The sequence below is a fragment of the Myxine glutinosa genome, chromosome 7 (assembly GCF_964187855.1).
Source record: "Myxine glutinosa chromosome 7, kmMyxGlut1.1, whole genome shotgun sequence".
Classification (NCBI taxonomy): Eukaryota; Metazoa; Chordata; class Myxini; order Myxiniformes; family Myxinidae; genus Myxine; species Myxine glutinosa.
In genome coordinates, this window is record NC_136267.1 from 181,424,748 (window position 1) to 181,446,858 (window position 22,111).

General features: G+C 43.5%; 1 protein-coding gene across 1 annotated transcript in view; it reads left to right on the plus strand.

The window, feature by feature from the left end:
• LOC137415492 (polyunsaturated fatty acid 5-lipoxygenase-like) overlaps positions 1-22,111 on the plus strand; it is a 100,391-nt gene that overhangs the window by 58,828 nt on the left and 19,452 nt on the right. The window contains exons 8-10 of the mRNA XM_078782580.1: positions 1,497-1,643; positions 7,459-7,659; positions 10,311-10,397. Of these exons, the coding sequence (XP_078638706.1) occupies positions 1,497-1,643; positions 7,459-7,659; positions 10,311-10,397 (435 nt within the window). The remainder of the gene's footprint in view (positions 1-1,496; positions 1,644-7,458; positions 7,660-10,310; positions 10,398-22,111) is intronic.

Here is a 22,111-nt window from a genome sequence, read left to right on the forward strand (position 1 = left end):
ACCAAAGACAGCATTTGACCACAAGAACCTGATACCAACTGTAAAGCATGGTGGTGGAAATATTATGGTTTGGGGCAGCTTTGCTGCATCAGGGCCTGGGCAGCTCATCATCATAGAATCCACTATGAATTCTTCATTGCACCAGAGGGTGCTTGAGCATAATGTGAGGCCATCTGTCGGAAAGTTGAAGTTGAAGCTCAAGCGACAGGGGACCTTGCAACACGACAATGACCCTAAAGATACAGGTAAATCCACCAAGGAATGGCTGAAAAGAAAGAAATGGAGGGTTCTGGAAAGGCCAAGTCAAAGCCCGGATCTAAATCCCATCGAGATGTTGTGGGGGGATTTGAAACAAGCTGTGCATGCAAGAAAGCCCTCAAACCTCGCGCAGCTGAAAGAATTCTGCATGGAGGAGTGGGCAAAAATGTATCCCAGTCGATGTCAGAGACTGGTAGACAGTTATAAGAAATGCCTACTTGAGTTTGTTTCTGCCAAAGGGGGCAATACCACCTATTAGAGCCAAGGGTGTATTTACTTTTTCCACATGCGAAATTTGCATTTATGTTTAATTAAATTATACAATGGACTACAAAATGTAAATGTTTCATGATATTTGTTATATTAAATCACCTTTATCTATCAATATTGTTGAAATGAAGATCAAATAGCTGTATGTTGAAATATGTTGAAAAAGTCAAAACTTTACATGGGGTGTACTTACTTTTTCACCTGACTGCATCTGTGAACCACCCTAATTATATTTTTATATATATATATATATATATATATATATATATATATATATATATATATATATATATATATATATATATATATATATATATATATATATATATATATATATATATATATATATATATATATATGTATATATATATATATATATATATATATATATATATATATATATATATATATATATACACATATATATATATATATACATACATACATACATACATACATACATTATATATGCTGTGCAATTCTCAATTTTATATATTGAAAAATTCCTGAGGTTTGGCAACAAATAAAATCACAAAAATATCCCATTTGATGATAATGGGGTGAAATTGTTGATGTGGACTTTTTAAGGTCTGAAAAGGTATTGGGGGTCATAAGGGTCTTTGATGGTCTTGGTAGTCTGAAGGTATTGAGTTTCTGAATGGTTTTAGTGTATTAAGTACGCACATCTCCTTTTTCAGTGTCGATGAAAAGATAAACATGTATTGCTTGCTCAAGTGATGAAGAATGAGTGAAATACACATGTAAAAGTTTGCATTTTCGTCATAATTTTACATCTCTAATTCATTGGCATAAACAAGTACGTGGCAATTGATCACATTTCATCGCTATTAAATCCATCTTTTCAGGAAATTATATTATCGCTTGTTGGCCAATAAGCAGAAAATGAGAGGTTGGGGGTAATGGGAGAATGATTTATTTTCATTTTCAACAAAGCATGAAATTTACAGGAAGGAAACATCTACATTGTGGATTTCAAGTATCTTCACGGGATTGAGGCAGATTGCAAGACCCAATCAGAGAATATGACCATTGCAGCCCCCGTCTGTATGCTCTACTGCACACCTGAAGGAGAACTTCTCCCTATTGCCATCCAGGTACTTAATCAAAGTGACAGTGGCCACCTGAAGCTTTGCTTTGTCAATATTGGCCGAAAACAATTGTTTCTTCATGAATTGGTTGATAATTATAATTCCAATCTTATACCATAAGACAGATGTTCGTCTGTCTGTCAGTGTGTTGCCATTTTCTCAGAGATGGCCAAACAGATCTTTGTGAAACTTTCAGAGGTTCATGAACGAGTGATGATGAGTATTTTCAGCAAACATTTTTTTTTGGAGATTTTGAAAGAAAATAAATAGGTACTGAATAAATCGATAATAATTAAGTAATTAATCAATGAATTGATGAATCAAAAAATAAAAAATGCGGTTTTTGCCAAAGCACTTGTTCACTATTTTGCCAAATTTCAGCTTCTCAGCTCAAAGGGTGACTGAGATGACTATTGCCCGGCAAACAAGAAAACAAACAGAGTGAAAACTGAGAACTCCCTTTCGGCACGCGTCATCCAGTGCCTGGAGATGGAATAGGAAAGGAATATGAATCACGAGCCTCGATTCAGTATACAAAATGAATGAATGGTCGTTTTAAGGCCATTTTCCCCGCAAGAGCGGTGGTTAGCCCCATGACGATTGCCCCATGACAATCATGGTTCCCTGTTTGAGGCAATGTTTTTATGGCCGGATGCCCTTCCTGACGCCAACCCTTGGTCACGCTCTTACGATGCGCAGGGATACAGTGTACCTATTCTAAACCGGGGTACACACCAGGATCATTCATCCCAGCAAGCTGGGACTCAATTTGCCGACCTCGGAAGGATGACAGGCTGAGTCATCCCTCCTGGCGTTAATTCAGCGATCGACTGGAATAGGAAATAGCGGAATAGGAAAGGAAAATGTACAAAATAAATGTTTGTATGATGATAACATAGCGTCTCATGTACAGTCATGAATTATAATCGTCAGTTTCAAATAAGCCTGTGCCCCTGTGGCGACGTATGGTGAGGCGAGTGTAGCGAACCGATCCACGCTAGTAATAATAAAATAAAAAGTGCGCGTGTGTGTGTGTGTGTGTAAATAAATAAATAAATATATATATGTAAATATATAATCGGGAGATTGAATAAGATGCAGACGTAGCTTCAGGACGGTCGATCTTTAATTCTCGACAAGCTTTCGACCAACAAAGGTCTTCTTCTTGGTCGACAGAAACAACAGGCATGTATATCAGACAAGTATGTGCAGTGATATTTGTGTAAGATGTGTGATATGTGTAGAAGATGCATACAAAAAGAAGAAGAGCCACGCTAAAGCTGACTCACCGTCCCCAAGTTCAGCGGAAGTGAAGCGCAGCTGACAGTTATCGTTCACGTTAGTTTGTGCACGTGCATATACAAATATATATATACATACATACATAAACACACAAGCATATATTCATATACCATTTATATTCATAGAATGTATTTATATATTTATTTATATATTTATATAAATGACATATAAAGGTAGAATGAGTGAATGAGTGAATGAATGGGTTACGGTTAATGATTTGATTGGGTTGATGCTGAAACATTTTTAATCATCAAAATTTATGCCATGAGAGATTTTTGTCCGAAGTTTATGTATCCAAAAGGGCTCATGTTTCAGAATCGTGGAGTGGGATCGATTTGTAATTGATTCAATGGCAGAGATTTGAATGTCAGTTATAGAGTTATCCGGTTGATTAAAGTGTATCGTGTAAGGTAGAGATTTGCCCTGACTGGTGTGGAGGTTATTGATTTCTGACCGGTGTTATTAAATCGTGTGTAGAGTGTATTCTCAGTTTTTCCAACATATTGTTTGTTGCACTTTTGGCAAGTGATTAGGTATATGACCCATGTAGATTTGCAGTTCATATAGGAGGTGATGGGGAATTTTTGTCCAGTGCTAGAACTACAAAATTTGTTTCCTTCTAGTAAATGCTTGTGAATAATACATTTGTTTGCTGTGCATTTATAGAAGCCAGGGATCCTAGTTTCTTTGTTGTGGGGCTGTGGGTGCTTTGCTTTTACCAAGAGGTCCTTGAGAGGCCGACCACGTCGAAATGATGTTAGTGGAGGTTGAGGAAATGTGGTGCCGAGTGTTTCTGATTGATGGAGGAGAGGAAGGGCCTTATTCAGAATACTTGGCAATTGGGATGAGGTAGGAGAGTAGGTGGTTACCAATGGGACACGGTTAGTTGCAGGTTTGGGTTTGTAAGTCAGAAGGTCTGCTCTCGGTATGCGTTTGGCTCGGTTTATTGCTTCTTTCACAGAGTGAGGGTCATAGTTTCTTGCAATGAAGTGTGTTTCTAATTGACAGAGAGAAGTTTCTTCTGCCATTTTTGTTGAGCAAATGCGTCTTACTCTGATTGCTTGACTGTATGGTATGCTTGCAATTGTATGTTTAGGATGAGATGAAGAAGGGAGAAGGTAAGAGTGAGTGTCTGTTGGTTTGGTGTATTGCTCTGTTTCGAGTCTGTTATTTTGAAGCGTGAGTGATGTGTCTAGAAAGTGAACTTCGGACTGTGAGCTGTCGAATGTAAACTTGATGGTCGGATGAATCAAATTTTATTCATTTTGGAATTGTGTGAGACTATGGAGGGATTTTGACCAGATGAACTGGATGTCATCAATATAACGTACCCAGGATTTTTCAAGATGCCGTGATGAGGTTGTGCATAGATCTTGGCCTCTACCATTCCCATGAAGATGTTGGTGTACGATGGTGCAACAGGGGTACCCATAGCGGTACCTTGAGTTTGAATGTAATGTCGTCTGTTGAATTGGAAATTATTCAGTTTGAGTGTCAGTTGTAATCGGCGCATAAGGTCTTGAGTAGGTGGTATTGGGACTTGTCGTGTATCTAGTGCTTTGTGGCATGCAGACAGGCCTTCTGAATGTGGAATATTAGTGTAGAGGGATGTAACATCTGCTGTGACTAAAATGGTTTGGGAATTGAAAGGTGAGTATATTCTGTTCAATCATTGGATGTGGGTCAGAAAACTGGTGGTGTCCTCAAGGTATGAGGAGAGATTCATCACGAGAGGACGTAAATGACAGTCAACAAATTTGATTCATCCGACCATCAAGTTTACATTCGACAGCTCACAATCCGAAGTTCACTTTCTAGACACATCACTCACGCTTCAAAATAACAGACTCGAAACAGATCTATACACCAAACCAACAGACACTCACTCTTACCTTCTCCCTTCTTCATCTCATCCTAAACATACAATTGCAAGCATACCATACAGTCAAGCAATCAGAGTAAGACGCATTTGCTCAACAAAAATGGCAGAAGAAACTTCTCTCTGTCAATTAGAAACACACTTCATTGCAAGAAACTATGACCCTCACTCTGTGAAAGAAGCAATAAACCGAGCCAAACGCATACCGAGAGCAGACCTTCTGACTTACAAACCCAAACCTGCAACTAACCGTGTCCCACTGGTAACCACTTACTCTCCTACCTCATCCTAATTGCGAAGTATTCTGAATAAGGCCCTTCCTCTCCTCCATCAATCAGAAACACTCGGCACCACATTTCCTCAACCTCCACTAACATCATTTCGACGTGGTCGGCCACTCAGGGACCTCTTGGTAAAAGCAAAGCACCCACAGCCCCACAACAAAGGTACTAGGATCCCTGGCTTCTATAAATGCACAGCAAACAAATGTATTATTCACAAGCATTTACTAGAAGGAAACAAATTTTGTAGTTCTAGCACTGGACAAAAATTCCCCATCACCCCCAATATGAACTGCAAATCTACATGGGTCATATACGTAATCACTTGCCAAAAGTGCAACAAACAATATGTTGGAAAAACTGAGAATACACTCGACACACGATTTAATAACACCCGGTCAGAAATCAATAACTTCCACACGAGTCAGGGCAAATCTCTACCTTACACGATACACTTTAATCAACCGGATCACTCTATAAATGACATTCAAATCTCTGCCATTGAATCAATTATTACAAATCGATCACACTCCACGATTCTGAAACGCGAGTCCTTTTGGATACATAAACTTCGGACAAAAATCCCTCATGGCATAAATTTTGATGATTAAAGAATGTTCCAACATCAACCCAATCAAATCATGAACCGTAACCCATTCATTCACTCATTCACTCATTCATTCATTCTACCTTTATATGTCATTTATATAAATATATAAATAAATATATAAATATATATTATATGAATATAAATGGTATATGAATATATGCTTGTGTGTTTATGTATGTATGTATATATATATATATATATTTGTATATGCACGTGCACAAACTGTAACGTGAACGATAACTGTTAGCTGCGCTTCACTTCTGCTGAACTTGGGGACGGTGAGTAAGCTTTAGCGTGGCTCTTCTTATTTTGGTATTCATCTTCTACACATCACACATCTTACACACATATCACATATTACACACACACACATATACATAGTTGTCTGATATACATGCTAGTTGTTTCTGTAGACTAAGAAGAAGACCTTTGTTGGTCGAAAACTTGTCGAGAATTAAAGATCGACCGTCCTGAAGCTATGTCCGCATCTTATTCAATCTCCCGATTATTTATTTAACACAAATGAGACGCCCTGCTCGTACTGTGGAGTTTCTACTATTTCTCACAGTTATATATATATATATATATGTGTGTGTGTGTGTGTGTGTATATATATGTATGTATGTGTATGTCAATGTGTGTCTCCTCCCGTGTGTGTGCTATCCAACCAATAGGGTGAAGGCAGTCTGTCCTTAGATGAGTTAATAATGATTCGAGCAAAAACGATCAAACCCAATTGATCAGTCAAGCAACCAATTGATGAGTGAATATCACCGACATAGCTTGGTCACTGCTCACATGTTGGTCGTGAGCACAGTAGATTTTGCATTTTTCCTTTTTTTATTCAAATAATGAAAATAAATGTTTTCCCCCTTTTTAATTTGCCATGATTGGGATATCCCTGGGCATGCGACATTGTCTCATGCACGGAGGCGGTTATGTTTTCATCTCTGTACAGTTTAGTTTGTCTGTAAACAGGATATCTCAAAAAGTTATGGACAGATTTGGACGAAACCTGGTAGACATATTGGATGTGTGAGAAGGACTGATTGATTCGATTTTGGTGAACATCTGAGAATTGTTAAAATTGTAAGTAATTCTTCATCATTGAGAGATGGGTCCAAAAACTATATGAATGATCGTTTTAAGGCCATTTTCCCCGCTAGAGCGGTGGTTAGCCTTGCGGGCCCCATGACAATCATGGTTCCCTGTTTGAGGCAATGTTTTTATGGCCGGATGCCCTTCCTGACGCCAACCCTTGGTCATGCTCTTACGATGCGCAGGGATACGGTGTGCCTATTCTAAATCAGGGTACACACCTTGATCATTCATCCCAGCAAGCTGGTACTCAATTTGCCGACCTCGGAAGGATGACAGGCTGAGTCAACCCCCCTGGCGTTAATTCAGCGATCGACCCGGGATTCGAACCCAGGATCCTAGGATCCCAAGCCGGCATCCTAACGGCTAAGCCAACACCAGGCACCAGGCCAACACCAGGCCAGGGGCCAAAAACTATATGGAGCACGATATTTCAAAAAGCTGTGGACGATTTCTGACCAAACTAGGTGGATAAGTTGTGCAGGTGACAAGAACAAGCCAATTCAATTTTGGAGGTCCGGTTGCAGTTCTGGCTTTTCAGTGGGATACAAAACGTAAACTGTTGAGCCTGGCCTAGGTATGCGCTTTACCGAGTGTCGTTCGAGTTAATTCATGCATCTTCCCTATCTATTTAAATGATTCCCTCCCTAGCTGAATCAAGAACCAGGTGAAGACAACCCAATATTTCTTCCCAGTGATTCAGAAACTGATTGGCTCCTCGCCAAGTTGTGGCTGCAGCATGCAAACTTCGTGACACATTGGACAATGATGTACGTCTATATGAGATGTACAACTGAGGTGTTCACTGTGGCATTGATGAGGTGTTTAACCACAGGTCATCCCTTGTATAAGGTATGTATATTTATAATGATAATAAAAGAAATAACGATCAAATATTATTATTATTTTTGTATACTGAATCGAGGCTCGTGAAAGAGCTGACATTTACTTCACAAACAAATCAACCAGACAAACAAAATATCTAAAAAGAGGGAGCGGAAGACAAGATGGGGAGAGAAGGGGAAGCACACAAACACTTGAGAGCACACAACATTTGAGAGCAGGTAGATGTGTGGGAGGGAGAGGGCTTGGGGGGAGGAGGCGTGGGAAGGGGAGGGGTGGGAGAAGTATAAAACACGAGGACACCAAGGACTTCCAGGCCAGAAGTTGGTATTTCAAAAAAGTGGAATTGGGCTGAAATTAGCGGGGGCAGAAAAGATCAAGGTTTTGGATGGGGGAAGATAAGAGATGGTGGTGAACAGCTGTTTTAAAGACCTGGAGGGTGGAGTGGGATTGAAGAGAGTGAGGGAGTTTATTCCAGAGGCGGGAGAAAAGAGGAATGAAGTAGTGAAGGTGAGCAGAGAGTCTTGATTTTGGCAGTTTAACTGGAAGAGGGTTGCAGGCAGATCTTGTGCGACCTGTAGGAATATTTGCGGGACAGAGCCCAGAGAGAGCTGCGGGGCAAGGCCAGAGAGGAGTCGGTAGAAGACGGAAAGACCACCAACCCGCCTGCGGTGAGTGAGTGAGAGGCCCTTGGAGTTAGCTTCATCGCGGGAGATTCCAATGATTCTGAATGCTTTGGTTTCAACAGCGTGAAGACGAGCTAGGTGTGAGGCAGGAGCACCAGCCCAGAGGGGAGAGCAGTATTCCATTGAGCTTTGGATGAAAGCCTTGTATGTGGTGAGGAGCTCAGGTGTGCCAAGGAAGGACTTCGCACGATGGAGGATGCCCAGTCGGTGACTTGCTTTGGAGGCCAGATTTGAAATGTGGTTTTCCCAGGAAAGATCATGGCAGATAGTGAGACCCAAAAGCTTGAGTGACAGAACTTCTTGGAGAGGATTATTCAGAAAGTGGATGGGAGGGTTGTCCAGTCGGTCTTTGCAGAGAGACATCGTAAGAGTGTGAGACTTGTCAGGATTGAAAGACATGTTCCACTTGAAAGACATGTTCTTGTCTTTCCCACCCCTCCCCTTCCCACTTGTTTGCCCAGTCTGTGATTTTGTCTAGGTCTGCCGAGAGTGAGGAGGCTGCAGACTGCCGATCTGAGGGATGAAGAATGGAGAATGGAGCGACAGAGAGTCGAGTCATCAGCAAAGAGATAGAGAGGATTTCCAAGAGAGTCAGAGAGATCATTGATGAAGACCAGAAAAAGCACAGGGCCCAGAACACTGCCTTGGGGAACTCCAGCCTGAACAGGAAGAGGAGATGAGAGAAACCCATTCAGGGCCACACGTTGACTACGACTAGAGAGGAAGTCCGCCAGCCATGCGTGGAGATTTCCATGGATACCAAAAGAGGAGAGTTTGGTGAGCAGAGCGGGGTGCCAGACCGTATCGAAGGCACGTGATATGTCAAGGGAGACAGCTCTAATTTCCTGTTTGGCATTGAGGACCTCCATCCATTGTTGAGAAAGCAGAAGCAGCATGTCCAGAGTAGAGTGACCAGGTCTGAAACCAAATTGATGATCAGAGATCAAGCCATTGGAGAAGAGGAAAGATTTCATATCTGAAGCAATGATGGATTCCATGACTTTGCTGATAATTGGGAGAAGGCTGATTGGTCTACTGTATTTCAAATGTATTTCAAATATTTCAAATGTATTTGAAAATACTGTATTTCAAATGCACTTACCATGAAATATCCTTTTCAGAATGCACACAGAAATCACCTTACATGGTAAAGCGATTTCGTGATTGGTTTTCATCCTGATTATGGATTGGTAGGAAATATGGAAACAAGTAGGAATATTGCAGTGAGCCATCAAAGGATGATGAATAGACATACAAACACCATGACATAGTGATCAGCCATATTAAATAACCGGAGGAAAAATAAATGAAAAATCACTCAGAGCGACATTTGGCAAAAGGGAACAAAGTAGAATGGCACTCAGTAGAGCATCCTTTTGACCTCAAAAATAGTACGTGGTTGAATTCAGTGACCTGATATGAAAATCCTCTTCAAATTTCAAGTGAATCGGATGAAAATTGAGGATGTTAGGAATTTGAAAAGGTTATTGACCTTTTGGATTATGTTGACCTTTTGGCCGATGTTGATCTCAAAAATAGTTGGTGGTTGAATTGAGTTAGCTTATATGTTAATCCTATTCAAATTTCACGTCAATCGGATGGAAATTGAGGATTTTCGAAACCTGAACAAAGTGGTTGACCTTTGGCCTATGTTGACCTTTTGACCTCAAAAATAAATAGGATCATGTCGGACCACCAACTCTACCGTTTGGTGAAGTTTCGTGAAGATCGGTTTAAAATTGTGACCTGTAGGCAAGTATAAGTGAGCGGACAGACAAACACACACACACAAACACACAAACCAGAGTGATCAACATAGTTGTCCAAACAATTTTTTTGCCAAGTAATAACTGGTGGGCAGAAACATGGCTGCTGTGGCGTGTGAGTCTGAGAAAATGGCAGTAGTTGCCATCATTTAATTATCATTTTTGTTTTTGTTTGGTAATTTGAATTTTGTCTGTGCTTGCTTTTTAGCTCTTGAAACCTTATGTGAAGTACACACTGGATGAGGCAATTGCGCTGAGAAGGTTTGTAATGTGTGAAGGTGGTTATATGGACCAGGTGAGTTTCTCTACTTCTTGAGTTCATCTTGCTGACCAATTTATTGTTTGTATTTTTCCTAATTAACCTTACATTCTCAAAAATCAAAAACAGTTACAGTAGGTATTAATAAACATTGTGGAGTTTGATAAATAAAGTCAAAGTAATAATTACGGATGCTCCAGCCCAGATTGTGAGACAATATGTGCAATATGCAATATGATGGGGGTAATTACAGGTGTGGCCGATAATGTTGATGTGCAGACAGACAGAAAATAAAACTATATTGTTATGTTTGTGGGGGTAGGCATGAAATAACTCATAGGAAAGGCAGAATCGCATAAATTAGCATGCTCCAAGTGAGACGCCAAGAAGAAGAAACCCATCTCGATGGACATAAGCAGGTAAATGTTCAGCTAAAGAGTTGTTTGCATGTCACCATAAGGAGGGTGGTTTTGTGCTTATTAATTATAGGGCTTATGGTTAAAATTCCCCTGTATGTGCTTGCCTCCATGTGATTTACCCCCTAATGTTCTTATAAAACTCAGTCGGCCAGGCAATGGACTCATTCGCTCACCACGCCGCCAGATCCGCCAGACGCAGCACGAGGTCGCCCCCCCGACGACTCATAACGAGGTGGCCACGCCCGGCCTTTGTGATTGGTGGAGGCGCGATGAGGTGATTGAGTAGCGCTCGGTGATTGGACAGAGTGTGAAGTCAGTGGTCGAACATTTGAGAGCTGAAGGGAAAAAGACGCTGTCTCGCCATTTTTGTCTCTCGTCTGGTCCTGGCGTTTGTTGGAGGCAGTCGCATTTCGCTTCTTCTGGTCCTGGTGTTTGTTGGAGGCATTCCCATTTCGCTTCTTCTGGTCCTGGCGTTTGTTGGAGGCAGTCGCATTTCGCTTCTTCTTGTCCTGGCGTTTGTTGGAGGCATTCGCATTTCGCTTCTTCTGGTCCTGATATTTGTTGGAGGCAGTGGCATTTCGCTTTTTCTGGTCCTGGCGTTTGTTGGAGGCAGTCGCATTTGGCTTCTTCTGGTCCTGGCGTTTGTTGGAGGCAGTCGCATTTCGCTTCTTCTGGTCCTGGCGTTCGTTGGAGGCGGTCGCATTTTCTCTTTGTTCTGGCTTTGTCGCGGGTGGTGGCGCATCTTTGGCTCATGTGTGTTTGTGGAAAGAGACTGAACAAGAGAGGTCGGGGCAGTCGGCATCGCAAGAAGTACCTCATGTTGGGACATTGGGGAGCGCGACTCCGCACCATTTTGTGCGCTTCCCGCGCGGTGGTTTGGAGGTGACGAAGGTCTGCAAGCCCTTGGATGAACTGCAAAGCTGAGTGTCGGCCGATTACCAAATTATTTTCTTTTCTTTTGTTTCTCCCTGTGTCTGTAATTGAGTTCACTGCAGGGTCCCTCATCTTTGCCTATTATTATTAGGTTTTACCTCAACATTTTTATTGTGCTTGCGTTATTTTCCTTAAATCATTGGTTGTTGAATTTAGATATCATGTCTTATTTTGTTTCTTTGTTTGTGGGTTCGGATTAACCCAGTGTCGGCCGTCCGATCAGGAAAGACTTCAAACATTCCCGCGCATGTGAAAAGACATTCCCGCCAAATTCGAAATACGCCTTGGAGTTAAAGCTCATTTCCGTCATTCGTCCTCTTGGGGTGTCAACCCCAGGGATGCGACTATATATATATATATATATATATATATATATATATATATATATATATATATATATACACACACACACACATACATACATACATACATACACACATACATACATACATACATACATACATACATACATACATATACACACACACACACTTGGCATTTAATATGGGAAAAATTTTTTGTGGGGTTGAACTTACTTTTCAAGATGCCTTAGAACCAAATGTTCATTGGAATTATGTTGAAATTATCCTAGATTTTGTTAATGTGACCTTTAAAAGAAACAAAAACCACATTTGACATTTCGAAGCAAATAAATTGATCCTTGAAAGTGATGTAAACTGATATCCAACTCAAATCACGGACAGTACTGTGATAAACTTCTGTACGTTTTCCAGAAGTATCTCTTTATTTTGCACATTAGCCAAAATCATTTTCAACAAAAACAAATCTAAATTATGAATGGGATTTCGGATAGTAAAATTACAGAACGGTACTTCGTTTAACCCCCACGAGCATTCAGGAGAGCACGTACACGTCGAGGCATGCTGTTCACGAGATTTGCCAAGGTTTGGACAGGAATCGCTTGCCATGCAGTGACAATAGCCTGCTGCAATTCACGCACAGACGTCGGCTGCTGGTCCAAGTGGTCGATTTGACGCGTTAATTCTGCCCACAAGTTCTCTATCGGATTCATATCCGGGGACATGGCAGGCCACTCCATATGCTCTACACCACAATCAGCAAGAAAGTGTTGGATCATGCGAGCATGATGAGGCCATGCATTGTCATCTTGGAAGACAAAGTTTCCTCGAAAGGCTGCACGAGCAAATGGAAGCAATGTTTCTTCCAGAATGACCCTGTACTTGAAGTGGTTCAGGTTTCCATTCAGAACAACCAGGTCAGTTTTGCCCCCTCCATGAAAAGCAGCCCAAACGGTCACCCCACCACCTCCAGCTTGGACTCTTGGCACTATACAATCTTCGTTGTGGGCTTCATGCACTTGTCTGCGCACTCGGACGCGGCCATCGTGACGATAGGCCAGAAATCTAGACTCGTCACTGAAGGTCACGTGATTCCAGTGTCCTGGCTGCCATTGACAGTGCTCTCTGGCCCACTGCAATCGGTGCTGGCTGTGTTGTCTGGTCAGGCGTGGCTTTCACAGGGGACGCCTGGCACGATAGCCTGCTTGAACCAGTCGTTGGTTGACTAGCCTTCTGGATACAGGCACATTTGTCAGTTGCTGCCACTCAGCCCGAAGCCGATTAGCTGACTTGGTACGGCCATTGAAGACTAACCGGTGCAGCTGGCGATCATCTCTCCTTGTGGTTCTGCGTGGACGTCCTGGCCTCGGTATTGGAGTAGGGACACCCCTCTGAGCATTTCGTTTCAGGATCTTTGACACCTGACCTTGAGTGATGCCATACTGCCGAGCAATAGCACGCTGTTTCATGCCAGAATTTCGTAAAGCCACCACTCCATGACAAACAGCATTGTCAAGTTGACGGACCATCTCCAGAGGAAGCGGCAATAACTTTTGTAGATGTGCAGCACTTGTTTTCCACAAATACAGAACGCAACAACCCTTATATACCCGATTGTGAAGCCAATCGTCAAATGTACCTGTCCTTACATTTTGTCACGCCACCTGTGATATAATCCTGTTATTGACTTCTTGCTGTGAAAGACAATCAGTGACATGGTTCTTTCAACAAAGACATCATCGAAGGGTAAAAGAAACTCACCAGATTGATATACTGCTTTCAGAAAATAAACCCGTCAAGGAAAAAAAAATATTCCATATTAAATGCCAAGTCTGTATATATATATATACTTCTTTTTTTTGTTTTTTTTGTATACTGAATCGAGGCTCGTGAAAGAGCTAACATTTACTTCACAAACAAATCAACCAGACAAACAAAATATATAAAAAGAGGGAGTGGAAGACAAGATGGGGAGAGAAGGGGAAGCACACAAACACAACATTTGAGAGCAGGGAGATGTGTGGGAGGGAGAGGGCTTGGGGGGAGAAGGCGTGGGAAGGGGGTGGGGGGGGGGGGGGTGGGAGAAGTATAAAACACAACGGCACCAAGGACTTCCAGGACAGAAGTTGGTATTTCAAAAAAGTGGAATTGGGGTGAAATTAGCGGGGGTAGAAAAGATCAAGGTTTTGGATGGGGGAAGATAAGAGATGGTGGTGAACAGCTGCTTTAAAGACCTGGAGGGTGGAGTGGGATTGAAGAGAGTGAGGGAGTTTGTTCCAGAGGTGGGAGAAAAGAGGAATGAAGGAGTGAAGGTGAGCAGAGAGTCTTGATTTTGGCAGTTTAACCATAAGAGGGTTGCAGGCAGATCTTGTTCGACCTGTAGGAATATTTGCGGGACAAAGCCCAGAGAGAGCTGTGGGGGTTGGGGGGGGCAAGGCCAGAGAGGAGTCGGTAGAAGACGGAAAGACCACCAACCTGCCTGCGGTGAGTGAGTGAGAGGCCCTTGGAGGTAGCTTCATCGTGGGAGATTCCAATGATTCCGAATGCTTTGGTTTCAACAGCGTGAAGACGAGCTAGGTGTGAGGCAGGAGCACCAGCCCAGAGGGGAGAGCAGTATTCCATTGAGCTGTGGATGAAAGCCTTGTATGTGGTGAGGAGCTCAGGTGTGCCAAGGAAGGACTTCGCACGACGGAGGATGCCCAGTCGGCGACTGGCTTTGGAGGCCAGATTTGAAATGTGGTTTTCCCAGGAAAGATCATGGCAGATAGTGAGACCCAAAAGCTTGAGTGACAGAACTTCTTGGAGAGGATTATTCAGAAAGTGGATGGGAGGGTTGTCCAGTCGGTCTTTTCGGAGAGACATCGTAAGAGTGTGGGATTTGTCAGGATTGAAAGACATGTTCCACTTGTTTGCCCAGTCTGTGATTTTGTCCAGGTCTGCAGAGAGTGAGGAGGCTGCAGACTGCCAATCTGAGGGATGAAGAATGGAGCGACAGAGAGTGGAGTCATCAGCAAAGAGATAGAGAGGATTTTCAAGAGAGTCGGAGAGATTATTGATGAAGACCAGAAAAAGCACAGGGCCCAGAACACTGCCTTGGGGAACTCCAGCCTGAACAGGAAGAGGAGATGAGAGAAACCCATTCAGGGCCACACGTTGACTACGACTAGAGAGGAAGTCCGCCAGCCATGCGTGCAGATTTCCATGGATACCAAAAGAGGAGAATTTGGTGAGCAGAGTGGGGTGCCAGACCATATCGAAGGCATGTGATATGTCAAGGGAGACAGCTCTAATTTCCTGTTTGGCATTGAGGACCTCCATCCATTGTTGAGAAAGCAGAAGCAGCATGTCCAGAGTCGAGTGACCAGGTCTGAAACCAAATTGATGATCAGAGATCAAGCCATTGGGGAAGAGGAAAGATTTAATATCTGAAGCAATGATGGATTCCATGACTTTGCTGATAATTGGGAGAAGGCTGATTGGTCTGGAGTTGCTGGGATCTGTTTTTGCACCTTTTTTGTGCAAAGCGGTGATGTTGGCAGATTTCCAAGCAGATGGAAGATGACCTTGAGCGAAAGAGAGGGTGAAGAGAACAGAGAGAGGGAGTGAAAGAGCGGAAGAACAGGATTTTAGGACCCGTGGGCTGATGCCGTCAGGTCCAGTTGCAGAATCAGAGTCGGGGGTTGACAGAAACCTTTCCACCTTGTCAGAAGGAAAGCACACAGAGTCCAGGAGCAGCTGGGTACAGTGGGTACAGAGAGGGATGGGTTTGGGACACAATATTTAGAGGCAAACACAGAGTTGAGGCATTCAGCTTTTTCACGTGCGGAGTCAGCCGTGTAGCCGTTTGAGGTGAGGGAGGGGATGGAGGGGGAACAAACACCAGAAACAGATTTGACCAGACTCCACCAGGATTTGGAAGACGGAGACAGATAAGAGAGTTCGGTCCTGAGAACAGGGAGATATTGTTTCCTGGCTCTCCTGAGGGTCGACACACACTTGTTTCGGGCTTTGTGAAAGGAAATGAGATTTCCTTCCGTTGGATTTGCTTTCCAGGAGACGAAAGCAAGTTGTGTCTGGGCAATAGCCTCACCACAAGATTCCGTGTACCATGGACGGGAGGAAGGGTATGACAACTGAAGACGAGATGGGATAAATCTGTGCATGAGAGCTAGCAATTTACTTTGGAAGAATTCCCAGGATGAGTTGATGACAGAGGCGGTAGAGATGGGAGACCAGTCCAGATGATTGATGGCTGCTTGAAGACCGTGCCAGTTGGCCTGATTGAAATGCCAGACTCGTCGACGCTGAGGAGGCTCTCTGAGAATGGTCAAAGAGATGTCCACTTTAACAAGCACATGATCAGATGAGTCGATTCGAGCAGAAGAAGAGCAGCAGACATTTTCAGGGAAGTTAGTCAAAACCAAATCCAGAAGACAAGATGCTCCGTTGACTGAGATCCGGGGCGGAAAATTGACAGATTGTGTCAGTCCCAGTGAGTCACAGAAGTCCTTTGCTGAAGAGCCATGGCTGGTGAGAGAGGTACCCACTCCCAGCCAACTGGCATGGTGACAATTGAAATCACCACATATGAGGAAGAGAGAGTTGGGATGGGTAGATAGAATTTGGTCCATATTATCAGACAGCGAGATGTAGATGGAGTCCTCACTGTTTGGTGGACGGTGCAACACACATAACACATAACATAACAAGTTTGGTGGACGGGACAACACAACACACATATACAGTGCATTCAGAAAGTATTCAGACCCCTTCAATTTTTTCACATTTTCTTATGTTGCAGCCTCATGCTGAAATCGTTTAAATTCATTTTTCCCTCATCAATCTACACTCAATACCCCAAAATGACAAAGAGAAAACAGGATTTTAGAAAGTTTTGCAAATTTATTTTGAAAAAAAACCCTGAAATATCACATTGACACAGGTATTCATACCCCTTGCTATGACACTTGAAATTTAGCTCAGGTGCCTCCCATTTCTCTTGATCATCTTTGAGATGTTTCTACACCTTGACTGGAGTCCACCTGTGGTAAATTCAATTGATTGGACATGATTTGGAAAGTCACACAGCTGGCAATGCATATCAGAGGAAAAACCAAGTCATGAGGTTGAAGGAACTGCCTGCAGAGCTCAGAGACCGGATTGTGTCGAGGAACAGATCTGGGGAAGCCTACAAAAAAAATTCTGCTGCATTGAAGGTTCCCAAGAGCACAGTGGCCTCCATAATTCTTAAATGGAAGAAGTTTGGAACAACCAGGACTCTTCCTAGAGCTGGCCGCCTGGCCAAACTGAGCAATCGGGGGAGAAGGGCCTTGGTAAGAGAGGTGACCAAGAACCCTATGGTCACTCTGGCTGAGCTCCAGAGATCCTGTGTGGAGATGGGAGAAACTTCCAGAAGGACAACCATCGCTGCAACACTCCACCGATCTGGGCTTAATGGCAGAGTGGCCAGACGGAAGCCTCTCCTCGGTGAAAGACACATGAAAGCCCGCTTGGAGTTTGCAAAAAAAGCACCTAAAGGACTCTCAGACTGTGAGAAACAAGATTCTGTTGTCTGATGAAACCAAGATTGAACTGTTTGGCCTCAATTCTAAGCGTCATGTCTGGAGGAAACCAGGCACCGCTCATCACCTGCCCAATACTATCCCAACGGTGAAGCATGGTGGTGGCAGCATCATGCTGTGGGGGTGTTTTTCAGCAGCAGGGACTGGGGTACTGGTCAGGGTTGAGGGAACAATGAACGGAGAAAAGTACAGAGATATCCTTAATGAAAACCTGAAACAGAGCGCTCAGGACCTCAGACTGGGCCGAAGGTTCACCTTCCAATAGGGCAATGACCCGAAGCACACAGCCAAGCCAATGCAGGAGTGGCTTCGGGACAACGCCGTGAAGGTCCTTGAGTGGCCCAGCCAGAGCCCTGACTTGAACCCAATCGAACATCTCTGGAGAGATCTGAAAATGGCTGTCCACTGACGGTCCCCACCCAACCTGACAGAGCTTGAGAGGATCTGCAGAGAAGAATGGCAGAAAATCCCCAAATCCAGGTGTGCAAAGCTTATCGCGTCATACCCAAGAAGACTCTAGGCTGTAATTGCTGCCAAAGGTGCTTCAACTAAGTACTGAGTTAAGGGTCTGAATACTTCTGTCAATGTGATATTTCAGTTTTTTATTTTCATTAAATTTGCAAAACTTTCTAAAATCCTGTTTTCTCTTTGCCATTATGGGGTATTGAGTGTAGATTGATGAGGGGAAAAATTTGAATTTAAACGATTTCAGCATAAGGCTGAAACATAACAAAATGTGAAAAAAGTGAAGGGGGGCTGAATGCACTGTGTGTATATATATTGTTACGGATCTCTACGTCGGCCTTTTTCCCCTTAGGAAGGGGGGGATTAATCCCCTTGTTTTTGACTGACCGACGTGAGTCCTGAAGTTGCACAAGCTCCCTCCAGAGAGGCAGGTGCGCAACCTCGTTCGCGACCGCGGACAGATGTTAATGGCCGAGCGGTTTAGCAACCACGGCACGAACCATTAGCAGAGACTAAACCTGATCCTGAAACGTTGGCCAAAATCGCCCCACCGGTGTCCAATGGAGAAATCACAAAGACGACCGGACGAGCATGAAGAAGAAGAACGAAGGTAGGAAATACAAATATGATTTATTACTAACTATTATTTACACAATAAAAAGAACCAAGGAGAAGGAAGGATAAGAAAATAAAGACAGAAAGGATGGAAGGACCAGAAGACACAGTGCAACACTAGCTTAAACAGACTTACTTAAACCCCAGGACAACACAGAAGACGGACGACAATCAGACTTACACGGGGCATGAAGGCAGGAACGGCTGGAGGGATGAGCAGGTGGAATCACAGGGCACAGCGTGCAGTTCCACTCCGGGCGGGAAGCGAGGAGCCGGCAGCTCCAAGTATTTGGCTGTACACTGCGCACCGGCAGGTTGGTTCACAGCAGTGCGTCAGGGCTCCGTGCGGTAGGGACTCGGTGGAAGCAGCGTTTTCGGTTGCACCTCACCATGGAACGCTTGGTTCGTGCTCTCTCCCACTCATGTGCTTTTCACGCTTCTCCTTGGTCCACGCATCTCCCGCCTCTCTCGTGATGGCCCCCGGCAATGGGTTATATAGGCCACACCCTCCCAAGCCATACCCCTGAGCCTTGGTTGGTCGTTCGGGGCTCCACCCTTCATGATGAGGTGGGGGCCATGCCTTTATTCTCCGAACCGACCGCGTGCGTAATGGAGTCGCGAATGCAGTTGGCAATCCGAATGGCGATGGTGATGCCAATAACCCCATCCAAAGTTACTGGCATTTTGAAGATGCCATGGGGGCGTCGGAGGGATCCTACCTTATGTCATCTGATGCAATTCAGAGTCAACTAATGGGAAACAGAGCCTTAAACTACATAGAATAAGAAATTACTATTTAAAAGGGTATATGGTGGCCTGCGTGTATATATATGGAGTAACAAAGAGGACGACCTTTGACCTTTACACACAAAACAGAGATATTTACAAGGAATCATTACACTACTTAGAGGGTGGTATTTACAACAATTCTCAAATCCACAACAATATACAGACTTGGCATTTAATATGGAATTTTTTTTTTTTCTTGACTTGGGTTTATTTTCTTAAATCAGTATATCAATCTGGTGAGTTTCTTTTACACTTTGGTGATTTATTTGTTAAAAGAACCATGTCACTGATTGTCTGTCGCAGCAAGAAGTCAACAACAGGATTCTATCACAGGTGGAGTGGGAAAATGTACGGACAGGTGCATTTGATGATTGGCTTCACAGTCGGGTATACAAGGGTTGTTGCGTTCTGTATTAGTGGAAAACAACTGCTGCACGTCTCCAAAAGTTACTGCCGCTTCCTCTGGAGATGGTCCGTCAACTCGACAATGCTGTTAGTCATGGAGTGGTGGCTTTACGAAATTACAGCATGAAACAGCGTGCTATTGCTCGGCAGTATGGCATCACTCAAGGTCAGGTGTCAAAGATCCTGAAACGAAATGCTCAGAGGGGTGTCCCTACTCCAATACTGAGGCCAGGCCGTCCCCGCAGAACCACAAGGAGGGATGACCACCAGCTGCACCGGTTAGTCCACAATGGCCGTACCAATTCAGCTAATCGGCTTAGGGCTGCGTGGCAGCAACTGACAAATGTGCCTGTATCCAGAAGGCTAGTCAACCAACGACTGGTTCAAGCAGGCTATCGTGCCAGGCGTCCCCTGAGAAAGCCACGCCTGACCAGACAACACCGCCAGCGCCGATTGCAGTGGGCCAGAGAGCACCGTCAATGGCAGCCAGGACACTGGAATCACGTGATCTTCAGTGACGAGTCTAGATTTCTGGTCTATCGTCAAGATGGCCGCGTCCGAGTGCGCAGACAAGTGCATGAAGCCTACAACAAAGATTGTATAGTGCCAAGAGTCCAAGCTGGAGGTGGTGGGGTGGCCGTTTGGGCTGCTTTTCATGCAGGGGGCAAAACTGACCTGGTTGTTCTGAATGGAAACCTGAACCAGTTCAAGTACAGGGCCATTCTGGAAGAAACATTGCTTCCATTTGCTCGTGCAGCCTTTTGAGGAAACATTGTCTTCCAAGATGACAATGCACAGCCTCATCGTGCTCGCATGATCCAACACTTTCTTGCTGACCATGGTGTAGAGCATATGGAGTGGCCTGCCATGTCCCCGGATATGAATCCGAGAGAGAACTTGTGGGCAGAATTAACGCGTCAAATCGACCACTTGTACCAGCAGCCGACCTCTGTGTGTGAATTGCAGCAGGCTATTGTCACTGCATGGCAAGCGATTCCTGTCCAAACCTTGGCAAATCTCGTGAACAGCATGCCTCAACGTGTACGTGCTCTCCTTAATGCTCGTGTGGGTTACACGAAGTACTGAACTGTAATTTTACTGTCCGTAATCCCAATCGTAATTTAACTTTTGTTTTTGTTAAAAATAAAATTTGGCTAATGTGCAAAATAAAGAGATACTTCTGGAAAACGTACAGAAGTTTAACACAGTACTGCCCATGAATTGAGTTCGATATCAGTTTACATCACTTTCAAGGATCAATTTATTTGTTTCGAAATGTCAAATGTGGTTTTTGTTTCTTTTAAAGGTCACATTAACAAAATCTAGAATAATTTCAACATAATTCCAATGAATTTTTGGTTCTAAGACATCTTGAAAAGTAAGTTCACCCCCACAAAAAAAAAATTCCATATTAAATGCCAAGTCTGTAGATATATATATATATATATATATATATATATATATATATATATATATATATATATATATATATAACTGTAAGAAATAGTAGAAACTCCAAAGTACGAGCAGGGCGTCTCATTTGTATTGAATATATAATCGTTAGATTAAATAAGACGCGGACGTAGCTTCAGGACGTCGATCTTTAATTGCCGACAAGCTTTCGACCAACAAAGGTCTTCTTCTGAGTCAGCCCCGAGTTCAACGGAAGTGTTGAACTCGGGGCTGACTCAGAAGAAGACCTTTGTTGGTCGAAAGCTTGTCGGCAATTAAAGATCGACGTCCTGAAGCTACGTCCGCGTCTTATTTAATCTAACGATTATATATATATATATATATATATATATATATATATATATATATATATATATTGTTACAGACACGACTTTGATGTTAAAGTGGGCCGAGCGGAATGGCCGTCGTGTCCGCACAAATTACCCGACTATACTCGACGTTGACGAAGTCGCGCGATGCTGGCTCAATAAGAAAAAGAAGACACCCGGCTGGATTACAATAACACAATACGACACCAGGGGTTCAGTTCTCAAGACCTCCGGAGGAGGTTATATTAAGGCGGAAGGTTAGATTACAACTACAAGAGGGACAGCATAGAAAGACAAGCACTTAGACACAATCTTATATTATTCCCAACAGACGACAGATAAACGGGACAAAGCTGACTCACACGGGGATTGATGGAAAGGACAGGCGGGGTAGCGATGGCTCCAGGTGCACCTGGGCTCAAAGGTCAGAATCGACTCGGT